A 27,453-nucleotide genomic window follows, 5' to 3' on the forward strand; every position below is an offset into this window, starting at 1 on the left:
AAAGGTACTATTAATAACATTGTTTTTTAATGAAAAAAAAAACTTGATTGTTTGTGATTTTAATTCTTAAATATTACATGTAGTTATATAATATTTCAATGTTTATTTATTTTCTTCACAGATTAATCCTGGGTTAACGAACGACGAAGCCTACCTCGTTTAGAGTTGTTTCCTCTACAGAGATGTGAGAATGCAATATTTTTCTTCGTGAAGTATTTACCTACAGAAAATAAATGCTTTTTCCAGAGTGGAATATTTCTTGACGTTGACTTCATGTGACCTTTCTAGGTGTGCAGTATGTATGAATGAAAATAAAGCGAGTTTAATTGCTTACATTAAGAACAAATTTGCACATTAACGCACATTTATTGTGTTGTTCGCCAGTCACAAAGACTTATCCAACCGCTGCAAACGACATGACGTTGTATTCCTTCTACTTCCACACCTTAGTTCTATGGCTGTGTTAAAATAAGGTCAATGTGTGTTAATTAAAATAATTATTATTGTTGATATACTAAATTATATGATAATAGTATAATTTTATAATTTTTTGGAAATCGTTTCAATGGTTTAACTATGAAGTAAATAAACTGACTTTCACATTATATGTATTTGGTAGGAATTTGAACAGAACTAATTTGTAGCCCTACTCGAGTACAATCACGTCTTGCGGAAACTTGCAAGTTTTCTGAGGAAGATTAAATTTTTTTTTTATTCTGTAATGTTATGATTACAAGTATAATAAAACTCCTTCGATTAAATGTAAAATTACATGTTTTGATAGAAATTGATAGACAGCACCACTATTTCACTATACTAGAAAACAAAATCACTATGTATACATGAAGGTAGGACTCATTCAAGGATTTGAATAAAATCTTAAACCCGAAGCCGAAGTGTCACGATGGCTCCGTCTAAAATGTTATTTTGCAGCTCTCAAAAATGATAAGGTAAAGGGTCCTCGCCTCACACAGGAAGGAAACTTCGCTTCTGTTACACCTACTCAAGAGTACATCGCACATTTTATCATATAGGCACTCCCTTCTTGGGTAAAGTGAGTTTCGGTATAATAAAATGCAAAAGTTTCCATTTTTATGAAATATATAAGATTTCATACACTGTTTTATTTTGTAGTCAAAATAATGATAAGGATTCCTTGCTGATTTAAAACAACATGTATTCGTAATACTATATCTTCGTTTTCTAATTGGTTTTTAGCCATTTTTTTAAGTATTTTTTCAAAACCATCTCAAAGGTGAAACACATGCTGATGTGATGTGATGCAGAATTATATATTAACAAATCTATTTTACGAATTATTTTGGTGGAAATCAGAAAGTTTAATGAGAAAAATAGATATTTTTCTTCCAAATCTACACTCAAAACAAACTTTTTGTATGGAACATTTTTACGAAAACATAATTGATTCTACAAAAGTTGAAAAGTGGTTCGCCACATTGAACAAACAGCCATAAAAAGCTTAGCAAATTTGCGTCATTCTACAGTCGAATCATTTAAAACGGATAATTCCTTTTGTGGAAATTCAATCCAAGCTGCGATTATTTTCCTGATCAATGAATCGTTCTTAAACAAACAGTTAAGGGTTTTGGCAGTGGAGTGGCAGGTTCTTTTAATAATTGTCCCGCGGGTAACAAGGAGTTTAGTCGCACTTGTAGAATGGAGCACGGGGCGAGCGGTCGATGCGGCGCGCGGGCGGGGTGCGGCAGTACATCGGCGGCTGCTGGCGCGACGCCCGTCCTTCCTTCGTGGTGCGCTTTTGACCAGCACGCGGTATGTAGCAAAAAACATCGACGCTACAGGTGCCCGTACTGATCGCCCGCCGCATGATAAATGACACCGAGCTCCCAACGGGTTAAGAGGCAGGAAATAGGCCGTAGTCGCGAATAAGCAAACATTTTTCGCGCGCTCGTCGCCTGTTGCGTAAGTTTTTTTTTTCTATTAGACTAATATAGTTTTTTTATTAAGAAATATTGAAGACAATTTTTAGATAAAATGTTTCTGTCTTGTGAGCAATACAGTGGTGGAACATAAATAGTAACTTCAATTATGTACTCGTTTTATGACAAAGTTGTAAGAAAACTTTGGATTTGACGTTGATAAGGATCAAAATCGAATATCGGTGTAGTGCGCATGACCTGCGCAAGAGGAGCTCGACGTATCTATAGCTAGGTACACAGTTTTGAATTTGACTAACACCTGTACAAGTAATATAGGCATCTAGGAGTATTTTCTCTGACCTAGATTCATTTCGCGAAGCGCCTTGCAAGGAAGTCGTCCATCAAAGATAGGTGCAGGAAACTTGAGCGCACGGCGCAGGTTACAAACGTACATTATGTACTATCTCAAGCTATGAATAGGTGTTAAATTGTTTTCGCTTGAACTATAAAGTTGTATAACTTTGTGAGCTTTCTGACCGCAACTTTGCAACTCGTATAATTCGATTTGTTTTAACTTTGTCCTAAACTAATACTACGAGGAGTTCTGATTATGTTTCATCTGCATTTGTGTTATAGTTAGTTTGAATATTGGTTTAGAAACTTAGTTGGTATAATTAGATAATATTTTCGTGCCATTTATTATTATGGTTACATCAATTTAAATAAAATATCAATACAAACATAATTTTTTTTATAATAATGCTTTAGTTAACTTTTATTTGAGATATTTTCTCTAGGCAATGGAAGAAACAATTGTTTAAATACATGTCTTCTTATATTAAAATCTTTATTTTTTGGGACTGAAAGCGTCCCAAAATACACAGGAAGTTATAGCTTAATCTATGCTTAGTTTTAAAAATGGCTTCAACTTTAATTTTCTTTTACTAGCTGCCTTTACTAGCTCTGCTACCCAATGTACATAGGCAGGCAGGGACTACATCTTTCCACTTTCTACGGTTCACTTCATCCACATTCATAACTCTCGCATGCATGTCGATTTTGGGTACTTTTGACCTGACCTTTCACCAGGAAGTCCCCGATGATCAAAATTATTAATTTAAACACGAAACATCCTAAAAATTATAATTGTAATAATGAATGAACTTCATATTATGTATATGACTTTAACGTATCCTTTGAACTATGTAGAGGATATGTGATCTAAGATGGTGATCGACCTAGATTTTTCATATTGTTTGCGAGTCATTTATTTTAGTTATTCTTAAAAATTAGCCATTGAATATTTTATGCATTTTTCGCTAAATAAGTATTTATCTGGTTGACGATACAAAATCTTATAATTCTTTTAGCTGTTGGTCTCTAACGTAGGTCAATTTCATGCGCTATTTTGTGCTACGATGCTACGACTTTAAGCTACTTGCTACGATAGTTCTACGATACTTTGTAGCGCTTGCGTATATACATATCACGTACCTATTTATTCCTTACTAAGTAGATAGAGCCAATCGTCTCGAAAACACTCTTAGTCTTCTTTTACTTAGGGCTTGATGATAATATAGAAAAATTTCTTGCGTACTGTGGAAATAACAAAAATCAACGAAAATTTAAAAGACAATGACTGATTTATACTTTTTTAATATCCAGTCCTGCGGCGAATAAGAAAATGTAAAAAGATTTTTATAAAAATATTTAAGCCAATAAATATTTCATAAGGTATCATAAGCCGGGCAGCGGAATAACCAAAACAATGGGCTCCTTTTAATTAGGATTTTTTCCTCAAACAGAAATAATGTTCGGTTTGCAGGAAATCACGCCATTTGTAAAGTCAACAATAAATTATCGATTTTTAAATTAAATTAAAAAATAGTAGGAAGAAAATGTATTTGTGCCGTTCTACGATTAGTCTTATGCAGTAGTTCGGGACACTAAACCGAGTAACTAAAATAAGAGCCATTTCGAAGTCCAGCCAACTGTACACAGGAAACCACTTCCACGTCCAGACATCTCCTATCAAAAATAAAAACGAAATAGAATGTGAATAAATTTTAATTGATAAATACTTAACAAATAAACCTTTAATAAACGTAAGTATGAAATGTGTGTCTACAAATCTATCATATTTCAAAAATACATATATATTTCGGGAGTCAGAGCAACAGTAGTAGCATTAGAATTGGAAAGAAAATTTTTACCGTTTGTTTGTAGATTTCGATGAATTTTTTTTTCTTCTCCTGTGCAGCTGTGTATTGAATTTTGGTGACTAAAAACCTGGTTATTAACCATTAAACATACTCCAAATATGTATTTGCGGGCAAGGGCTTTATTATAAAACCGCCAAAATTAACACTAAACTAAACGCCGTGCGGTTATCGGCACTTTAGAATATTTCAAATAGAAATTCTTCTTTAAGGCGATGAGCTAAAAACATCTCACTGTCTTTCTTTTTAAATCTCAATTCCAACCTTAAGCCATATAGCTGAAAGTAAACGACAGTTTTTTGAAGACCGCCGGCTACTGTATGTTTCAACACAAAATTGATGAATACACTCACATTACATACTCAGAACAGCGGCCTATAACTTTTCTCATTTATGAATAAAACGAACTGAAGGTATGCTCGCATCATCATGTTTTGATAGACTTTTAATTTCACACATTGTACCGGACTTTTTATTTGCCTTATTAAAAAATAAGCGTTACAAAACCTTTTACCAAAACCACGGTATCGCCTGAATAAATTACTATTTTCTATGAAAATTGTTTTATAAAACTTTAATTGTAAAGAAACAACTGTTTCACACACATTTACTATGTCTTATGTAATAAAAAAATGAAAAGTTTAAAAATCAATCCAAAGAGGGATAAATTCTGCACAATTAACATTTTAGTCTCATTACTGGCGTCTGATGTCGTCTCTTTAAGAAACCCGGGAAAGTAACCGAGTGTCTGAGCACTACCATTTAATTGTCATCATCTCGCCGACCGGGCACGTTAGCTCGATTCATTAAAGGAGCTCTACACATGCGCAGTAGTATATTACACTTCATTTATTTTGTCCAATTTTTTAACGAACGTTTACTAATTCGGGACTTTTTGGTGAAAGATCAGCAATATCTTGATCGACGAATTTGTGTAAGAAAATTAATTAATGAATACATTCATATGTAGCAGAAGTATGCAGGAATCGCAGTAAGCGTTAAATTGTAGTCTCTACCTACCCATCCGGGTAGAAGTGGAATCCTCTTTATTCCAGTTTGATCCATTACCAATGGCTCCATTATGACTACAATCCAGGAATTGGAAAATCTGACCTCCTTGACCTTATTAACAAGGAAACCAAACTTAAATTATGGTCACATAGGTAAGCTGCCTGAATGTGTAGGTCTACTCAAAATTCGAGAAATCTACTCAGAACTGATTTGATTGATGAGCTCTGACGTACAATTAGAAATTGATTACCAGTCTGTTCGTAATATAATATTTTCGGGTATATTTTGAGGTAAACGTTTTTGCGAGTACTCAGGAGGTACTTAATACCTCCTGAGTATCTTAAATCAAAATTTCCATTTCTTATCGAAACCCACGCAAGGTCTCTTATTTTACTTGCTACATCTGTTCACCGCCGTGAATTTATGTCAATCTCATTCCAGTTGCAAGCCATTAAATTATGAAATTCCCTTCCTAAATCAATTTCTACTGCATGACATTCGTAATTATTATCAATTAAGTTATGTACGTACGTGTCTGGAAATAAGCAACCTTTTTATGTTTCTAACTGGCAACAAATAAAAACTTAAATAAAATAGAACGAAAATAAAAAAAGTTACTATCGTAAGACCAGTTGAAAAGCAATTGTTAACATAAAGACTCGATTGTATTAAATGTATAATGTAATTGTTTTAACGAAAATATAAAGTTCTAATTAGTACAGTAAGAGTGGAGTTTTAGTTGCATTTGTTGTTATATATGTATTTCCCGTAACATATTATTATTTCAAAGTGCATGAACATTACGTGTATTTTTTATAAAATATGAATTACCTACTTAATACTTATATGTATGTTATGAAGATTATTTTCAATGAATAACTTAACTATTTTTTATCCCAAGTTAACTATCCCAAGTTGCCAAATTACAATCTTAGTTTGGTCTAAAGGTCTAGAGAATGCCATACGGCTTTAAGCCCCCCTTTTATACAAATTATTTAGATCCAATAAAGTTCAAAAAAATAATAGATTCAAAACAAAATATGCGCGGAACAAAACTGTTGCTTTTGTATGTTTACCTTTTCCCTCAGACCAAGTTGGATGTTTCTGGGTTACCTGTTACAAATATACCGGTATACTCAAGCGTACCGAAATAGATTGGAGCGGAAAGGCCGTCAACACATGTCAAACAATGTTGAGACTTTATGTGGAATTTAATGCTTATTCAGGAAGGTAGTTACATCATGTTCCTGACGTTTGTCATCCTAAGGTAAGTATGGCCAAGATTAAGTAAATTACTTTCGTCTGATCTCCGTTGACATGGGAAACTTAGTCAAGTTATATTATCGGCTATGCTTATATGAACTTGTATAATAAAAATACATGTTCTCGTGTATTCCTTAAAATGAAATGAAAAATAATGGACAAATAACTACTAAACTTTAATTGTTCATTTTCTTAAACAAATCATTCTTTGTAATTTTCAGAATGAAGTTCCCAATTGTGAATAATTCTTAAAGACAAACTATAAATCAATGTATAAAACCACTGACGGCCAACGCACAGTCCTAACTTCGGGGTCTAGAGACATAAAATTTTTCATTAAGAAATGATTTTCCGATATTCCTGCGGGAACGAAAATTAACGGGATTTTCCATTATCAGCAATACAAAAGAAAATAAAAAGAAATATCACTTCATAAGAGCTCTGCTTACACGCCAAACGAAAACAATATACACTATGTTTCTCCGTAATTGCTTTCACAGCGAACACATTTTCTTCAGTTAATTCAATAAACTACTGAGTTTTCTAAGAAATGCTCGCATGGGACAATTTCAATTTCCGTAATTTAGGTGTCAGATACGTACTAATGAATCAACCGGGACTTCGTTTTACGTACTTGGGTTTCAACAATTACTTGCCCCCAATGTCTGACTAAATTATCTCCAAATAAGACTATAATATATTAGGACAAAATACGATATTTTTCCCTTAATTGTAATTATGTAACTCGGACCTCCATATTAAAGGGCAAAAAAACCAAGGTTATAATTTTATTTTCTTTCGAGTATTTCAACTATTGGCTCTGGCTACCTCATAATGGACAAATACGTGATAAGTCTGGGCTGGTCAAACTAAGCCAAAAGTCAAAATAATCTATCTTAAAAGCTCTAGTTAAAATTTATTTATTTAGCACTTACATCAAAACAACGATTCATGTTTAAGAATAGGTACCTTTGTCTGCAAACTTCATACGCTTGAATTACTTTTGTTGCGTGTATAATCTCATATTCACAGTAAAACTACGCCAGCTTTTAAGTTAGACCTCCAGCTGTATCTCGTTTAGCGAATTTCATTAAATATTTTGACAGTGAAGCTTATTATTAATACAAACATTTTGGTTGTTCAAATTGTTTCTTTGACTTCGTTTGGTCTTCAAACTATATTAAAATGAATAAAATAAGTCCTGACCTGTAACGATAAAAGAAAGAGGTTTATTTAACCTGTGTTTCATCAATTTTGTAAACAGATCTTACAGAATCTTAATACTATTAACAGGTGCCTTTCAGTGGCGTTCGCGTACATCGATTATTGCTTTTGTCTAAATCGTAAAGAATAAAAATGTCGTTTAGTTACCTTTAAACTTTATCAAATCAAACCATTAAATTGAGTGCGTCTCAGGTACACCTAAGTACTCATATAAGCAATCATACAAAATTATTTTGAGTAATTAGAACTCAGTAATCAGTTACCAAACAATTACCCGTAAAATTTATTAATATTATCTTAGTACTTCAAAACATATTATACATAATGAAAAAGTTTATTTAGGTATTTTTTAATGCTCGCAAGGATCTTCGACTGGTCCTTGAAATTATTGGAGAACGATTAACAAGACTGTAGAGCTTCATAATTAATTTTCCCAGTAAAACTTAGCAGCTTTAAACTTGAGGGGACGCTTCTTTCCCGGACCAATGTTAGGTAGACTAGGTACATCTTTTCATTTACTATAATCTCAGTATACTTATTTTGCTATATTCACATTAACATGCTCATTAACTAAGAGTACATGTGACTTGTGTGTTTAAAGGATCCGTCTGTTCCCTCACAAACAAGAAACAATAAAAACTTTACTGGTCTATAAACCTCTTTGCATGTGTCTCCTGTCTTACTTATGCCTTAATAATTCAAAGAGTGCTTAAAAGAGTAATTCTCTAAAAGTAAAAAGTCACTTCTTTAAAAACTAAAAAGCAAAGATAATAAGTACCTACTTTTCCTTAAATATTTATCAAGCAAGAAGCAGAATCTTAAACTATTATACTTAAATATGTAAATTGTGAGGTACTTTCTTCGTCTATGCATAGAAATGCAAAATTTCACTGCAACTTAAGCAGTTCTACCTCCACCACATTCCATTATAGTGCAAATTTTGCTAAAATCTGATTTATTTCGGATCCTATGCAATAAAGATTTTAGTGTTTTTTTTTCAGTCTTCATATCTTTATTTTCGGTCTGTGTGTGTCTGTATAGTCTCGTTAAGTTAGTATCTCATAACACAAGTTTCAAACTTACTGTGTGTCTAGTGTAATTTGTCTCGTGTATAAATATTTATTTGCTTTAACTTTACTTCATTTAGACACTAAGGCGTAGGTACAGGTCATATGATTTGATACCAGCTCGATAAGAAAACAACTTCATGTATATATTCTGAGATAGAAAACTTAATTCACAATTGTATTATAACTTTACGGACGACAAAGCGAACAAAATATTTGTACAATAATCTCTAATACATACATACTAGTCAAAAATAAAAATATGCTATCTTGATCGGACTGTGAAACAAAAGGAAACTATTCCAAAGCAATAGAGAGTAGTCAAACGTGGAGTCTATACAAAATTCTTTTCATGAATAAATAATATGAGGTTGACTAAGCAATAAAAAAGTTTTTAAGAAAAGTAGTTTAGTATATTTGTACCTTTATTATTTCGATATGTTTTTAAAATTGATTAATGATTAAACTGATTACTTATTATAGAATAATTTATTTAGAAACTTTTGATTTTCTTAATTTTGTCGCGGTTTCAGTTGCACCTTCAGCTTCGAAATTAAATCTGTAGTTTTGTGTCGAAAGCTCGAGCGATATCTAGTGGTCGCAAAATTATACTTTTATTTGATGGCTTTAATTTTATTTACGATAAATCACTCCTATCAACATGTCATTTTGTTGTATTTCGTTCGATTGGTCCGTTCATCCGGAACACAAACTTGTCATAAAAAGTTTACAGTGATTAACGCCTCTTTCTCGAAGAATTAAGCAAATACCATATTTCCTCTTGCATACCTGCATATTTCTTTTGTTTCATCCACATCCATCATGTCATCACCAAAATATATGTTTGGTTTATCATGTTCCAATAATTTCTACACTTTCCTTAATACTCCCATCCAATTCCATTTAAAACATTACCATTCTCTTACCTAAACTAGTTAAACAGTAATATAAGCGGTGAAAGGGTGAGTCATTTCAGTGTTTTGTTCGACGACATGCGTCGAGTGCATTGTGCAGCTTGCGTTCGTGTTCTATTGTTTTCATATTTACGTCATTTACTTGAACAGTTTCAATTAAATGATGTCTCTTGGTGACCATTTTCAATTCATCAAGATCGTGTTATATACAAGGTATTGTTAATAACGTAAAACAATGCTATGTTTAAAATAATTGTTTGAAGTCACAACTAATATTATAAATACGAAAAAAATTATCTTCACGCGCGAACTGAACCAATTTTGTTGAAATTTTGTAATTTTCAAATTAATAGAATGAGATGATAGCTTGCGATTGTCTGGGGACGAGACGAGTCACGAATAAAGAATGTGGTCTGAGACGACGAAATAGTACTAATTAATAATAAAAAAAAAAATTAAAAAGATGTTTAAAATAGACCCCCTATTTTTACAGTACTATAATTCTGTGTAGTTCACTAGCTGCGCCTCGGACATTCACTCCTGTGGAAATTTCATTATAAGAAGTTTATATTCTACCCCGTATGAAATTTTATCAAAATCCGTGCAGTATTTTTTGCGTAAAATAGTAACAAACAGACATATACTTATAAAAGCACGTTTCTCTTTCTAAAATAAATAAACATGTTTAAATAACGTTTTAAATTTATGTCTATAAAAATCTATAGTAAGATAGCTTCATCTATAAATTTATAAAGTAGGTAAGATGATAATTATAACATCAGATAATAAATTATGATGACGTTAATTATTTCACTTGTGTCCCTAAACATTTGATCTAACAGGACCTTATCAAGTATTTTTACTCTTACGTCCCTTTTTTCTAAATTTCGCTAATCCAAATAAAGGTGGCCATATAGAAGGCTGTCGCTACTGGGGAAGAAAACCATATTTTCCTATTAGGGCCTCAAAGACCAACATTACCGACTTAATCTGAGTCGCTATGTCATCGCCTACTGTCACGTACGATCATAAAAACATCGTGTTCTTACATTTTCGGGTGATTTGTTATAGGCTTTTGCTGGGTTATTTGTTAGAAGTTACAATAATCTGATAAAAGATCAGTATTTTTATTTTTCATTATTAATTTGATCCTATTCCTCTCTGTGCATCACGCTTTTCAGGCACCAATGACGTTTTAACGAAAACCCCTTATATTTCTATAAAGGGAAGTGATGAGGAGATTGAATTTCATATCTATGCGGTTCGCATAATAAAGGAGTTGGCGAATCGGAAGGTAGTATGAATAGGGACGTCGACCACATATGGGCGGACCCTCGCCATCGTCAGAATAGTTCCATTGAAACATTTGATTTGGTGAAATGGTAGTCATGTAATGACGGTGGCATCATTATTGAAGAATATATATTTGAGACCTGTACTGATATAAAACACACAATATCACCTACTGGCCATAGAAAAACAATGTAAAACTTTTTCTGATGGCCTCTGTGGCGCAGCGGTGGTTTGACAACGCTTGACTGTGACACTGGAGGTCTCGGGCCGGCCCGGGTCTTGGATATCCATATAAGTATTTATTATAAAATTAGTTAGTACTAGAGGCCGCCCGCGACTTCGTCCGCATGGAAACCCTATCAATCCCGCGGGAACTCTGGGATAAAAAGTAGCCTATGTGTTATTCTGGGTCTTCAGCTACCTACATACCAAATTTCATGGTAATCGGTTCAGTAGTTTTTGCGTGAAAGAGTAACAAACATCCATACATCCATACAAACTTTCGCCTTTATAATAGTAGTAGGATTTCGTAACACAAGTTTCGAACTTACTTCGAGGCTTACTCCATCTGTGTAATTAGTCCCGTATATATTTATATTATATATTTTTTTTTATTTTATCACAAGCATCTGTGCAGTCCATTTAATGCAATACTAGCATAATAAACATATTGTGCCTCTTTAAATTTTTTATCAGGTAATTTGAAAGCTCTTAAAAACAAAGTAGGCGATAGTATTTTAAGTAGTATTCTGAATAAACACTTTAACTCCATTCTTTTTGTTCTTTTCAAGTTTCAAGCAAATTTAATAAGTAAAGGACTTAAGGGAAAAAATGTAAATTGACGAAGTTTGTCCACAAAAGGACCGGGCTAACGAGCGACAGCGGCCACCCCGAGCGACGATCAATAGCTCCGCCCATCTAGTATAATTTAGCCTAATATTTGCTGATGTGAAGGGCTTCATGACTCAAAACAAGGACCAAGGAGAAAAAAAATTCCGAAGTTACAAGCTATATTGAATTTGTTAAAAAAAATTGAAGCGGCGTAAATGTTTGCCACCTCTTTATTACCTTCCTACTTTAGTTACAAACAAATTCTTTGTATTTCGTGACAGCATTCTATTTTTTAAATCAGCGCGTGATTCAATTTTCCTTTTAATGAATTGATCTTATGTTGAATTTCGCCTCCAGCTGTGTGCCAAAGGCTTAATTAATATTTTACTCGCCTATCATCACAGTATAATTTCAAAGCCCGGGACTCCTGGTAAAGAAGCGCTGAAGATAGTCGGCTAGACTAGCCCTATAAGAACCTTCTTCATATTTTTAATGCACTTAACACTAAATGTCGGTACTTTTGCTCTTAGTAATTTTTTGTATGACATCCTCAGACAGAATTTTAACATACATAATCAGTAACTTTTGCTTTTACAGTATTTATTATATTTTTTACAATGTTTCAATACATAAGGTCGCCTCACAATACATTACCTGCCGTATAAGGACAAATGAGATGCAATTTATTTCCTACTCGCAATAAAGGCAAGCTAGAAAATAATTACGCGGTAGACTTAAGTATTTGCTTAGCTCAAGTTAATTAGTTAGTGGAGCAGCTGTGACGGAGAGTTAAAGATAGCTATAGTGAACATATATTATACATTATTTACTTGGTTCTTTTTAGAGATTGAACGTAGGTTCTATTTAAACATACATTAACGTGACGATATAAGCGTTTCAAGATTCTTCAAAGATCTATTTCTACGACATCTTTTCCTCTTACAAAATATTTTCATTAGGTAAGTTTATTTTATTCTGTCAAAAATAAATGCCTCTTCGGAGATTTAAATAAAACTGGGAGATATTCCAAGTGTCATGAGATTGTGACAAACATACGTCTTAAAGATCTGCTTACTTCACAAAAGTCATGTCTCGTAAAAGCTTTTCCGGATTTTCTCATCACATCTTATAAAGATGCCGTGTTACGCGATGTCTAGTAAAAAGAGTTGCGAACTGTTATACCTGCAAGCCCATAAAAAGCTTCAAAGTATTTTTTTACGGATAATACTGATAACGTCGTGAACATATGGTGTCTGTATTATTCGATCAGTTATTATTATTGATAACCTATTTCTAATTCCCGTTATCTGTGCATGTTTCAGTTTGTGTTGTTATTAATTATTTTCTATATAATAACATGCACAAGACCGTAAATATAAATGTAAACATACCTATTTTTTGCCCACAAACCAGCTCGCTGTATTTTTTACTTAAAGAAACAGTACAAATCACTGCGGTTGTTTTCATTTTGAAAAACTAAATATCTGAAAACTTCCTCAATACTAGCCTACAAATATGCTAAAACGTACTACATAGGTATTTACAAACAGGTTTCGTTTCGCATTTACGTCTAATACGATTGTAACATTGATAGATGACATATCGAAGTTTTATTGAATAAAAATGTTGGGACGACAGGCTATAAGCAAACCCTTTATTATCATGTTGGGACTGATGTAGGCCGATACGACCCTCCCTTCACATTGCAGCATTTGATGGATATCTTACAAAAGTAATGAGGGGGAACTGAAAAAAGGTTTCCTTAAACACCGCCGATATCATTTCGATACATTTCTACAGTCAATCAATACATAAGTCATGCATTTAGTTACCATAGTTGTAGGTATAACCTAGTTGTATATCGTGATTTTCTTCTATACTGTTGAATTATCTTGAAAGAATAAATAAAATATTTTTTGCCGATAATTAAAAAAAAACGAATTTAATAATTTTTTTACTTATTATTATTTCCTCAAAATCTTTAATATTATTGAATCTTATTTTTAAACGATGTTTTCTTCTTTTCCAGGTATGTTAACGGGGATGTGACAATAAATTTATGGAAAATTTAGTAAAAAACGAAAATGTCTAAATTGAAAAATATATTGTGATATAAAGTGCTAAAGCAAAGTGTAAATAATTTACATTATGGTGTAGAAAAATATTTTTGGAGATGCTGAAAACAAGAACATCGTCGTTGGGAGTTTTTATCTCTTTTCTACTCTACGCTTTCAAACAAGGTAAGCAATCACAGCTAATGATGATCCAAAATAAAAAAACCTGGTCCGTGATTTGTGCTCTGAACTCCCAAAATAAATTTGTAGTAAAATAACCTCAAAAATTTGAGAGCCAAAGCAGAAATTACCATTCTTTTATAGGAATTTCAAATATAAGATAATATGACTTTTCCCCATACATAAAATAGATTTAAAATCTATAATTATATAACGTTAATACTGTACTCAACTTTATATGGCAGATTTTGGTGCTCCGGTTAACGCACATTGATCCGGTTATTTTGGCCACTAAAAAATTCAATGATTCGTCTGAATTTACTACGTGAATTTTAATTATTCAACGCTGCACACTGCTCACATTACATACAAATTGCAGGCATTTATTTTTTGCTTTCAATCAGAAGAGTTGTATATTTGATCAACGCATAGTTTTTGCTGAAAATGCTTTTCACCAATTTTACGGTTAGGTATGATTATTATGGAATCTCATTATTCACACCGTCAACGTGGTCACAAAGGAAAATATTATTTGTTTGAAGTATTACCTATGATCTAAATTTTTACTTGCACGTGGAGTGAAAATTCGGTACAAATACCTATTATTACCTTTTATTAAAAGTTCCATGAATCTATGAACTATGGCAATAAATCTTTTATTTATTATTGAGATCTGAAATTGTTTAAAATGGCATTTTGGAATGTATTTTTTAAAAACAGACGCGTTACTAGGCAGTGCTGACCGCAAACGCAAAAAAGGTAACAACCAACTTCTTTTTTAAATGGTGTTAAAATGAAATCTCACTTATCGTATGGTTATCGCAATCCCACTAGTCCAGTAACCGCAAACAGGATTTCTTTTCTTTTTCAGGATAATATTATCAAGGTTTCCTAAGCATTTATAATAAAATTCCATAATATTTGTCCAAAAAATTTTACTTTAGCAGTTAGCAAAAATATGTCGACCATAATTACTTAGTGGTTCGTTGCAACAATTATCACAAAACCGCATTCAATTAATTAATTGTGTGTTTTGCGTATTTATCATTTGCATAGTGGTAAAGGCACTTGTTCGACACCAAAAACGAAGTTATTTCTTACTATTTTTTAATATATTGGACTAATTATAGATAGATCGCTACAAATTTATAATTTTGAATGCATATATGTAGGTATTCATTGCATCACAATAAAATGTTTTTATAATTTTGTAAAATAGATTCATAAAAATGTGTAGGTAAAATCAAGAGAAAGGATAAAATTGAAAAAGATTTTCCCGAAAATAAATAGAACGTTCTAAAAACTCAATTTTATACTGTATCAACCAATTTTTACCGGTCTGGGAAGGTCTAATTCAATCCATTTCATTCCAAACCAAAATATATTTTTATTTTCCGTCTATTTTTATCTTCTTCAATCAAGCAATTTACTTTAATTGGAAACAAGCAAATTGGGAACGAAATCTCCTTGGAATAAATAATAACAAGATGCATTCTATTCGAAAACCGATTTCTAAAATATGTTTATGGAAATATTTTCTTCTTTATTCTACACTAACCCTTTCCCACGAGTTCGACTGCCTTTAATCTTCATAAAATATAACTTATTATATTTTATTCCAATGTCTAAGCTATTAGAGATTTTGCGTGAAAGAGTAACAAACGAACCCACATCCACACAACCTTACAAACTGACGCATTTACAATATTAGTATGATTTTTATATAAGTATGTGGTTTAGGGTTATGTCTAAAATTTTAATGAAATCCTATTTTTGCAAACTTTAACATACTAAGTTATTAAAGTCCTGAATCAACTCTACGTTATGTACTTTCCTTATAGTAGAAAGGCGCTAATGATATTAAAATAATATTGACACATATTGAATCAATTAATTGTAAGACTGACAGGCAGTTTTTGGTTCCATAAAAGCGTGGTCATGCCGTGCATTTCGTTGATAAAGCACTTACTATTGCACCTGCATCGGTATGAATTGAAAGCACTTCTCAACTATTTAGATCAATGTATTAGTCTACACAGACCTAGGTTGCCAAATAACATTATTCGCTTCTGACCTGATTCCTGTTTTGGTTATGTGGTTTAATAATTTAGTAGGTTGTCTTCCACCATTCATTTTTAGCTTAGTGTACTCTGTAATGTAATATTTTTAGTAGCTAACATATATTATTTGCTCCCAATAGCAGGGAGTTATGATAATTTTGAACAGACAATGATTGTTTGTAGTCCCGAGGTCAGAGCCAGCTTCCTCGATTTGATTTACTAAGAGATCTGAGGGCTCTAGAGCGAGGGACGACCGCCCGATGCGTCATTGTACGAGTGGCGTGCTCCGGAACCAAGTTGGACACCGGATACTTGTCTAGTTATATGGGCATAACACTATTTATTTAAATATATAAAAAGGGAAACAATACAATATGGAAATTACATAATTATTCTGAATAATACTATACTAATACAATTCCATCGTAATTAATTTCTATTTACATATTTTTCCTTACAACAACAATAGCAACACTTTAACCAAAAAGCAGTGTCTGTAAAATGTTTTTTAAGGATGCAATGAATTTGTTATAATTTCCTTCACTTTCAGTAGAACATGTTGGTTTTACATTTTATTCGTTTAAATACGCGGTAAAAGGTTTCAACCAAAACAGAATTAACAATATTTTATCAAAAAATAAAACATTAAATTTTATTGAAATATTTGGTGTTTATTTGGAAGCTCAATTGAGGAGAGACTTTTAATTTTCTATTTTATATTTTAATCTTCTATTCATAACATTGGTTTTGGAGTAACTGCCTTTTAAATTGATACTGTTAAATACAAGATCTACAACTGCTTAGTTTAGACGATTTATTTTCTGTTTACGAATATCACTCTTTCTCTTTTTTAATACTTACATACATACATACATACATACATACATACATACATATAATCACGTCTATATCCCTTGCGGGGTAGACAGAGCCAATAGTCTTAAAAAGAATGATAGGCCACGTTCAGCTGTTTGGCTTAATGATAGAATTGAGATTCAAATATTGGCAGGTTGCTAGCCTGTCGCCTAAAAGAAGAATCCCAAGTTTATAAGCCAATCCCTTAGTCGCCTTTTACGACATCCATGGGAAAGAGATGGAGTGGTCCTATTCTTTTTCTAATGGTGCCGGGAACCACATGGCAATACTTAAATTTATCATTATTATAAGTAATAATTTTTTTTTAATATTCAGATAACCTTAACCTTGCGAATGATAGACAAAGGCATTGACAACTGATACTTGCTACACGTGCAAAAGGAAAACAAACAATCTTCATTTCTTTTCACACAAAAAATATATGATTAAAACATGTTTATTCTTTCAGGTCGGCAAACAAGTTCAGACACGTTTGTATCCTATATTTCACAAAGGGTTTATTTACATGCAGTGTACAATGTACACATCTACAACCAAAGTCCAAAATGTTACTTGTAAAATTATCCTCGTACCTTCTTTATTTTTCAGTCATTACTTCAAAAAAAACCAATTTTTTACTCTGTTTGGACATGATCTTAGTCACTGGATCTTAGTCATAGGTTAACTCCAGGCTCTTCTTGAGGACGCAAGTGATACAAAAAAACGCTTAGATTTTAGAACAAAAACGGCTTTGTCTTTGAAGCCGGGACTATTTTTTGTTATTACATACATACATACATACATAAAATCACGCCTCTTTCCCGGAGGGGTAGGCAGAGACTACCTCTTTCCACTTGCCACGATCTCTGCATACTTCTTTCGCTTCGTCCACATTCATAACTCTCTTCATACAAGCTCGGCGGTTTCGGGTACTTTGACCTGACCCTTTACCAGGACGTCCTTAATTTGATCAAGATACGTTCGTCTAGGTCTTCCCACTCCGACCTTTCCCTCCACACTCTCCTTGTATATCTGCTTAGTCAACCTGCTTTCATTCATCCTCTCCACATGACCGAACCATCTTAACATACCCTTTTCTATTCCTGTAACTACATCTTCTTTCACATCACAACATTCCCTTATCACGCTGTTCCTTATCCTGTCACTCAATTTCACACCCATCATACTCCTTAACGCTCTCATTTCCACTGCATTTATTCTGCTTTCATGCTTCTTTTGCCATACCCAACTTTCACTCCCATACATTAATGTCGGGACCAACACGCCCCTGTGCACAGCCAGTCGAGCCTTTTTGGATAGTTTCTGACTGCTCATAAAGGCATGCAAAGCTCCATTCACCATGTTCCCCGCGTTCACTCTCCTTTCAATATCACTATCATACTTGCCATCTGATGTAAACTTTGATCCTAGATATACAAACTCTTTCACTTGCTCCACTTTTTCTCCTCCAATCAAAATATTACATGCTGTCATTTCTTTCTCCATTTCAAAAACCAGTGTTTTAGTTTTACTTACGTTCACTTTCATTCCTTTCTCTTTTAAAGCTTCATGCATACAGTTTACCATCTCCTGTAACTCCTCCGCTGATGACGCCAGTATAACCTGATCGTCGGCATAGAGCAGACATTTGACGAGTAACTCATTCATCCTTAATCCACTTTTAGACTCTTTCAAATCTGTCAAACAGCTATCCATAAATAGGTTGAACAGCCACGGTGACGCAACACATCCTTGCCTAACGCCTTTCTCAATCTTAAACCACTCAGTGTGCGCTCCGTTTATCCTGACACAAGCACTCGAATCCTCATATAAGGATTTCAGTGCTCGTATTAAGAGACTGCTCACCCCATGCATAGAAAGTGCTGACCACAATTCATTCCTCTCAACTCTGTCATAGGCCTTTTCCAGATCTACGAATGTGCAATAGACTTTTTGACTCTTGGCCAAAAACTTTTCGGCTATGCACCGCAAGGAAAAGACCTGATCAGTACATCCCATTCCCTTTCGAAATCCCGCTTGAGCATCCCATATTTTGTCATCAGTTTCATTCCTGACTCTATTAATCAATACCTTAGCATACAATTTGCCGACGACGCTAAGCAGGCTTATACCACGATAATTTTTGCAGTCCAGCTGTGACCCTTTTCCTTTGTAAAGTGGCACGATAACAGCCTTACACCAATCTTTTGGTACTCGGCCGCTTCTCCAACACAAATTGAAAAGGCAGTACAACTGACTAGCTACTACGCCTTTTCCTGCTTTAAGCATCTCGACCGACACTCTATCACACCCAGCAGCCTTTCCCGCTTTCATACTCTTAAGTGCTTCCACAATTTCGAACATTTCAATTTCGCCTTCCATCTCATTTTTGTTATTATTTATTATAATTTATATAATTTCACAAATGGTTCATGAGCCATACGTCCCGCTTGAATATTAAAGTATCACGGCGCGAATGCATTTCTAAGCTACGAGTAAATGTGAAAGGTTAAGCGAAACTAGTGCTATAAATTAAAACAACATTGTATTGTTGTCGTTGAAAATGAGTTTGTTTATTATGTCAAAATGGAAAATGTTTCCAACTACTGTAAAACACTAAAATAAAATTATAACTTAAATATAGACACAAATAATAATTTCTTATTATTCAAAATTTGTTTTGCTACTTAGGGCTAAGTGATAAGTACTTCACTATTAGCCTAGTAATTAAAAATGTGCACCAAAATAAATCAGTGTAATCCTTTTACCAACAATGTTACTGGTAAATAAAATATTCCGGTATGTGTGCTATAAACTGTGTACTCCGACGAATGTACGACGAAATTGAAACCCTAAATGGAATGCGACCCTATTAAATTCGGAGTTTCGGCCGGCCGGCGCGGACATGCTGACATGACAAGTGTCACATTCAAATGAGTTCACCTCTCTGATTCATTTTGATACTTTCACTCATTTTAAAAATAGTAGATCCTACATATATCTCTTATGGAGTAGACAAAGCCAAGAGACCCGTAAAAACTGAATGATCACGTTTATCTGGATGAAATAATAAAAAAAAATCAGGAACTTGGTCACGGGACTGGATACAAAACTCTTTATCGTCTTGGTTTGGCTAGAGACAGCAATTGAGTACATACCTTACATGCTGTAAAATGATTGAAGAGTTATAAAAATCGTTATAAAATTATTAAGATTTCTTTGCAGTTAGTAAAGATAATTATAGCTAAACGTTTATGATCACAATCACATCAGAAACATGTGATCGTTTACACACAAATATCAGCCTTTATCATATAAGACATAGATATATAGTGTTGACTGATTGGCTTAATAATGAAATTGAGATAGGACAGGTTGCTAGATTACAATCACTATCAGGTATACGTGGAAATGAATATACCTCTAAACATACAATCGTTTACGCCCTTTGATATACGATCTGAATGACATATTTAATAGGCGCAGACGGAAATTACCCTGCGACCTACATAACTTGCTCCATCGAAGAATTTATAATACAAATGCCTGTCAGTTAAATAGTATAATTATTATGCTATACAATATCTTCATATATATTATAAGAACAGATATGTACCTTTTCTAATTAATATATTATTTTGCGACTAATAACGAGGTTTAGGAAATTACAGAAATACGTCATGGAATACGTAATTACGTTCTACGAAAAGTCTATGCGAAAGTGTTTTTTTTTTGTAATTGAACAATGTTTGCAACTGTCACTTATTTTGGGTCTTCATCTAGTTCATTATGTTGAATGTATTTAAGAATAAATTTTTACGATTGTTAACTGTTGTGTATGCCTTGTGGTCATAAATACATAAATTAATTATCATTTCATGTTAAGACATTTCATATCTGCCTAGTTTTCTTCCTATTTTTTAAACTTCTTTCCTGCTCCTAAAATACTCAAGCGGACGCATTAATCTCCAAAGCAATTCGTATTCAAAATCATTAAAGAACGCTGATAATACAGCCCATTCTTTAATTCCAGGTTATGGTCAAGCAACAGATCTGGATGTACGGTTAGCAGCGCCCAGCTGGGTGGCCCGCGGTGGGTCGGCCACCCTCCAGTGTCTTCACCAGGTGCCTCCTCACCTGCTCTATAAAGTGGAGTTCCTCAGGTCACAATCCAAGCTGCTGCAGTACGTTCGAGAAAGGGTACCGCCCTTTACGAACTACACTTTTGATGGAGGAAAGCTAAATGTAAGTTGTAACTGCTTTTTAATTGTGGCTTTGTCTTGATTATTGTAAAACCTGTTGTGACTTCTGTCTACTATTATACATTGCTTTACCGATGGGAATCAAACCATTTCAACTTGGGTGTTAATTATAAGAGTTAAATAATTTAACCAAACAAATAAATAACCCATTTGCAAACACGTATTCAATAAGTATCTGATATATTTTAATTTTGTTTTTTAAAAATTCAAGCAAAGCTACTAAAACACAAATGAATGGCCGTTATCAAATAAATAGCCCTCACATGACCATACAGCTCATTAAAAATACAGTAAATATCAAAGTTTTCATATAGTACAACCTATTATTACCTAGCAGTGAATTATTCTCCATTGAATAGGTAATTTCAGAATAGGCCATTACATATTCTAATGGGTACTGGGCTCAATAAATCTTAACTTGAAATTAAAAAATAGAATAATCTGTTTAATTTTGTATGACTGATATATTTTTAAAACATACCAACCGACTTAATATTTTGTTATTTTTTATTTAATATCAAATCGTGACGCTGTACAGGACCACCTCCTAAGTATTAAAAAAAAAACAATTTTTTATACAATGGGCCAAATGATCGGATGAAAAAGAAAAATTAGAAACCGTCTATCTACTTTTTGAAATCGGTTGACAACTAGTTCTTATAAAATATCAAATTTACAGGTTATTTCTTCTAGAATGTACCTAGAATCTTTACTATCTGATAGAAAATAAAGGTGCATATGGGTGTAAAAAATCTGTTTAGCTGGATCTAATGTATGGGAAAAATTGTTTTTCTCATATTATTTTCATTTAAAATAATTTTCCCATATAATTATATATGGGAAAATGCTTTGATAAAATCAGGGTACTAGTGGTCAGAGCGATCGGTGTTAACGTCGGAGGACCCGGGTTCGATCCCAGCCACCCAAAAGATACTTTTATTATTTTGATCAGGCTATGTACTTCTCAAAATTGCTATATATGGGTTATTAATGGTGCTTTTAATCACCTTTACTTTCAATATTTTCACACTTACCTAAAACATAAGTTAGAACTAACATTTTTGATTAAATTTTCGTAAGAGTTTGGCCGACAGAGGACTATGTCAAGTAATTTTTTACCTGACTATTCCCCTTTAAACAACGGCACTCTAAACGTCTAGACAGTCTTCATACCAGACAATTATGATGAGAAATGAAATTCAATTACGACCAAACATCGTGTCATGAAAGTAGCTAAAGGGTACGTTTTATTTTTCTTGCCCCCAGATGTCTCTAGCGACAGAGAACTCAATAACTATAGACAATATGGACCCGTCCGCTTCAGGCTTGTACTGGTGCGAGGTTTCCCTGGAGACGCCCATCTTCACAGCTGCATCCCCCCCACACCAGCTGACAGTTGTATGTGAGTGAAATATGATTATTATTGCGAGGAACACACCCACTGAATACTAAATGTTCGTATTAGAATGAATAAGTCATGTAAGATATATTGCAAATAAGCCGCGTGTAAGTGAATTTATTAGGGAAAGTGCCGGATAATTTGTCTTTTATAATTGCAGTGTAAGCGAAATTTATTAAGTAAATAGTTGAGCAGATTTCATTATAAATGTTATAAAATAAAATATAATAAAAGTTAATTTATTTTATACTTAATACAAAATAAAATATAATAAAACTTAATTAATTAAAATTGTAAAACTAAAATCGTTTCTTCCATATATTATTTATTTGATTAGTAACCATTGTTATTCTTAAAAAAATAAAGAAACAACTTTATTTATATTATTGAAATTGGAACACTGCGGATTGATAGCATAAGCACTTGTCACTTAAATGGATGATGACTCGACTTTGCGCGGTGATATAGTCTTCTGAAATTCAGCTTTCCCAGCATCCGAATATGTCCACTACCGCTTCAGATGTAAGTGCAATATAACAATAATGATAAAACCCGGAATATGCTTATATATTATTTTATTCAGATTTCTATGCAAAAGCAAACTCGCAAAAATGCACAATATGTTATGGTGGTTGCAAAAAGTTTTATCATAAAACTCATGTATCTACATAATATTAAATAATGCTTCTTCCATCAGATTCTCAAAAACACCCCCCGGTCATAACCTTCGGGAAGCCAGACGTGGTGGTGGGCGGTCTACTTCGAGCCAACTGTACCAGTGCACCAGCGGCTCCCGCTCCTCGCCTCACCTGGTATATAAACAACGAGAAGGTAAGTATTCCTCATTTTCATTCATTCAAAAAGCCTTGTAATCCGTGCTGTGTGATTCCTGGCATGTTAGATTAGAACCACCTCCATCTCTTCTCGTGGATGTCGTAAAAGGCGACTACGGCAATAGGTACATTCATTGAATACAACTCTTACCATGATTTAATATGCGAACACATGTTTCATTATAGTAAAATGACGCTAAAGCACAGAAACTGTATAAATCTAGTTTAATAATTTGTTTTTACAGTAAAAATCTTTGCAAGAACTTCAAATAATACATGAAAGCAAAAGTTCGACTGTATGAAAACTTGATTTGTTATTGGTGTACTGTACGTACACGTACCCATACATACATATCTAGTGTTTACTTCTACGTTGTCTGTCACTTGTCAATTACCGAGTAGATAACTCAGAAAAAAAATAGTTTAGTTAAGTTGCATTTATTATTGGACTTCTATTTTTGTTTATCTATACATACATACATACATACATAAACTCACGCCTCTTTCCCGGAGGGGTAGGCAGAGACTACCTTTTTCCACTTGCCACGATCCCTGCATACTTCCTTTGCTTCATCCACATTCATAACTCTTTTCATGCAAGCTCGGCGGTTTCGGTTTATCTATACATATAATAAATCAGTAAAAATATTTTGTCTGTACATTTAGTATTTTTGACTTAAATGGATAGAGGGACACTTAGAATGAATAATAGAAAGCAAAAATATATTTTTTTAATTTCTTGTCTGTCTGTCTGTATGTATGATCACGATTATGTTTACGAGTTTGCCTGCAAATAAGTTACGAAACTTAAAATTCAAAGTCATTTATCATTGTACGACAGCATAATACCTATAACATACATATATATATAAGTGAAAGGCGACTAAGGGCGGCTTACAAACTTGGGATTCTTTTTTAGGCGATTGGCGAGCAACCTATCACTATTTGAATCTCAATTCTATCATTAAGCCAAATAGCTGAACGTGGCCATTCAGTCTTTTCAAGCCTGTTGGCTCTGTCTACCCCGCAAGGGATATAGACGTGACCATATGTATGTAGTCTAGTTTAATTTCGACACCACCGCAACGGCTTCGATGGTTAGCGCGTGAGACTGTGAAGTTGGCGGTCCAAGTTCGAGTCCCAACAAAAACAAGATATTATTTTTTTATTAAAAATATTTGTTAAGTGTTGTTTGAGTATTTTATTTAAAAAAATTAAAAATCTAATTACTGCATATAATACAACGGTGAAAATATTTTGTTTGTACATTTAATATTTTGAAACTTACTGAAACGGATAGAGAATTTTGTTTTTACATTTTTTGTCTGTCTGTCTGTATCTGACTGTATGATTAAGATTCAACTCGAACTTTACGCGGACGAAGTCGCGGGCAACAGCTAGTACAATATAAATATTATCATTTGTATCTATGGATACTTACTTGACACTTGTATCATGAAGGCAACATTTAAAATAAATGGTTAACTTAATTCCTAAATGTTTTCATTCGATAACCAATTTGTCGGTACATTAAACAACGCCCGTTGCTCAAATCTCCTTAACTGGATTTCCTGTTATTTCCACATTTAGTAAACAGTCCAATTTATTTTTATGTTTCATTTAATTCACTGAGTGAAACATGATCAGGCAATTTAGGCTTTATGTTGTGTTCCCGCTGTAAATGTGTTGTGTGGTCCCTGACACTTTAAAATTATTAGGTTAGGTTATCCTATTAACAGGGTCACTGTGGTCAAATGTGATTCGCTTCCTGTAATCAAACTTGAATAACCCATTACTGATCAAGCGGACCAGGGGCTCGATCCCAAAGAGGACATTCAAAATTAAAAAACAAAAAATATTTGTTTTTTTAAAGTACAACGAAGACACAATTGGAGTCTCCTTTGATATTTGATATGACAAACCTTCACAAAAAAGTTAATCTTTTTAAGGCGGCTAACCAAGGGCGTGTCTGGAATCGCACTTGGCTGTCGAATCTTGTGTAATAGATCCTTCATACAGACACAATAGATTCTTCATACAGGACACGAAGCCATCGTCTGAGGTCAGACGCCACATTTTCTTACCAAAACCATATTATACTCTGCATTCATTTCAGGTCGGCGACGATGCTGTCAGATATTTTTCTTATCGAGTATCAAGCTCAACTCGGACCAAAGGAGGCGGAGGCTACAGGCACAGGAAACATCAACATCGATACATAGCACCGGAGTTCAACTATACAGCCAAGTACTGGGCCTTAGTCAGTGAGACTACCACGCCGCCTCCAGTGAACCACAGCAAGCATAGCAAATGCACTCTGAAGGAAGCTCAGAGTGAAGAAATGTCCAAGGTATGGAACACTTTAATAAATCACACTAGTATCTGCCCGCACTTCCTTTCCGTGTAAGTCTGATTGAAATTTCATGCGTTCAGTACATTTTGGGTGACAGAGTGATACATACTTACATACTAAATTTCGTATTTATAATATTATCTTGAAATAATTGTTGATAATAGTGATATAAAAAGCAGAAGAATGAACCACTTTAAAAAAACATATTATAGGTAATTTTTATTTTGGTCGGTATAAAACAAAATGAGTAAGTCGGGTGTAGATAAACCTGACAAACAAAGAAAAAGAATAGATAAACGTGACACCCTGTGGAATGTCACGTTTATCAGTGTATTAATGGATAATAAAGCAGTTATAACTATTTCATGAAATACTAGAAACAAAATAAAATATCTTTGACAGTTACAAGAAAGGCGAAGAACGCCACCCGTCAACCCTATATCTCTTTGGGTATCAATAGCTGAGTTGAGGACCCCGGCCCATGGCAGACTGCAGCTCACCTGCACTGCCACCATACCAGATGAAGTGGGACCAGGAGAGAGATTCGCTGATATTAAGAAACAAACCGTTGCAGGTAATAGCTATGAAAATAAATATTCCTTTGACGAAATTATGATAAAAAAGACGAAGAATTGCAGAACTGGGTCACAAAGTATTCCGATGACAATTATACAAATTTATACAAGTATCTCTTTAAATCAAAACGGAAGGAAGGAACAGAATTTAGTTTCCAGTGAAATTTTGTCAGCTTTTCAAATAACAGTAGGGCATTAATTATGTTTTAAAGTTAACAAGTTAGTATTAAAACTTCATTAAAATTAACGCTTTCTTGTTTAAACTTTGATTTCACTTAAAGAGAGCCGTAGATGCGCTACCAACTTGGAGCTGGAAAGTAAATATAAACTGAATTGTTAATACTTTTGCAGTTGCGTTAAACGAACTCACTTTGAAGAAACCTTACTCCGAGACGAGTCAGGCCAATGCGACGTCTACCTGTCTTCAAAATTACTCCCCCCTGTGGCTCCTTACTTATGGATTCATCCTTCGTGAGTTTTCGCTTCAATTACATTGAATATATTAAAAACTTTCATCGTTCCCTTTGTAAACGGTTTAGCTACCAGATGTTGACACTTTTACTCATACATTATTTTAGATGTGAGGTAAATATAAATATGGTAAAATTAAATGAAAATATTATGCTTTGTCGTCTCACTTTCAAGGTAAAACGGTTGTCCTTTTTACGTTTGCAAAATTTTATGACTTGTTCTATATATTTAAAATATATTTAATAGTGTTTTAAGTCTGCATTCTATACCTGTATTTAATTAAAACTGTGTTCAAGTTGTTGTGAAAATAGGCCAACTGCTAAAGTAAAGATTTTTTCAACTCCTTACTGCTAATTAAAAATCGAGTACGCTGTTTCACGTTCTTGAGCTTGAATAGTGTCAATTATATTATATTCATAGTCCAATCATTATACTTAACAAGAAAATCCAAATATTGCCAACTAAAGTATTATAACCAAGTTTAAAACATTTTAGAACAAAAATATTTCTTCACTTAATATTTAGGTACTGTGATAAATTCAGAAATGCTATAAATGGCTTCAACCTAAAATAAATCTCCATGACGTTTTTTTTTTTGTAACTAATTACGAGTATGTTTTTACTCTGCATGTATTTTTGATAAAACACAAACTGACTGAAACAAAAATATACTTTTCATATTATTTTAATA

General features: G+C 33.4%; 1 protein-coding gene across 1 annotated transcript; it reads left to right on the plus strand.

Annotated features, from left to right (window-relative positions):
• The first annotated feature begins 1,752 nt into the window (after positions 1 to 1,752).
• On the plus strand, positions 1,753 to 27,216 carry LOC106132285 (uncharacterized). The gene is made up of 8 exons (XM_013331645.2): positions 1,753 to 1,941; positions 13,750 to 13,960; positions 20,903 to 21,114; positions 22,398 to 22,533; positions 23,228 to 23,361; positions 25,480 to 25,713; positions 26,119 to 26,290; positions 26,643 to 27,216. The coding sequence occupies exons 2-8, from the start codon at positions 13,894 to 13,896 to the stop codon at positions 26,786 to 26,788; spliced, it is 1,101 nt and encodes a 366-aa protein (XP_013187099.1). The 5' UTR covers positions 1,753 to 1,941; positions 13,750 to 13,893; the 3' UTR covers positions 26,789 to 27,216.
• The last annotated feature ends 237 nt before the right edge of the window (positions 27,217 to 27,453 follow it).

The sequence above is a fragment of the Amyelois transitella genome, chromosome 14 (assembly GCF_032362555.1).
Source record: "Amyelois transitella isolate CPQ chromosome 14, ilAmyTran1.1, whole genome shotgun sequence".
Taxonomy (NCBI): domain Eukaryota; kingdom Metazoa; phylum Arthropoda; class Insecta; order Lepidoptera; family Pyralidae; genus Amyelois; species Amyelois transitella.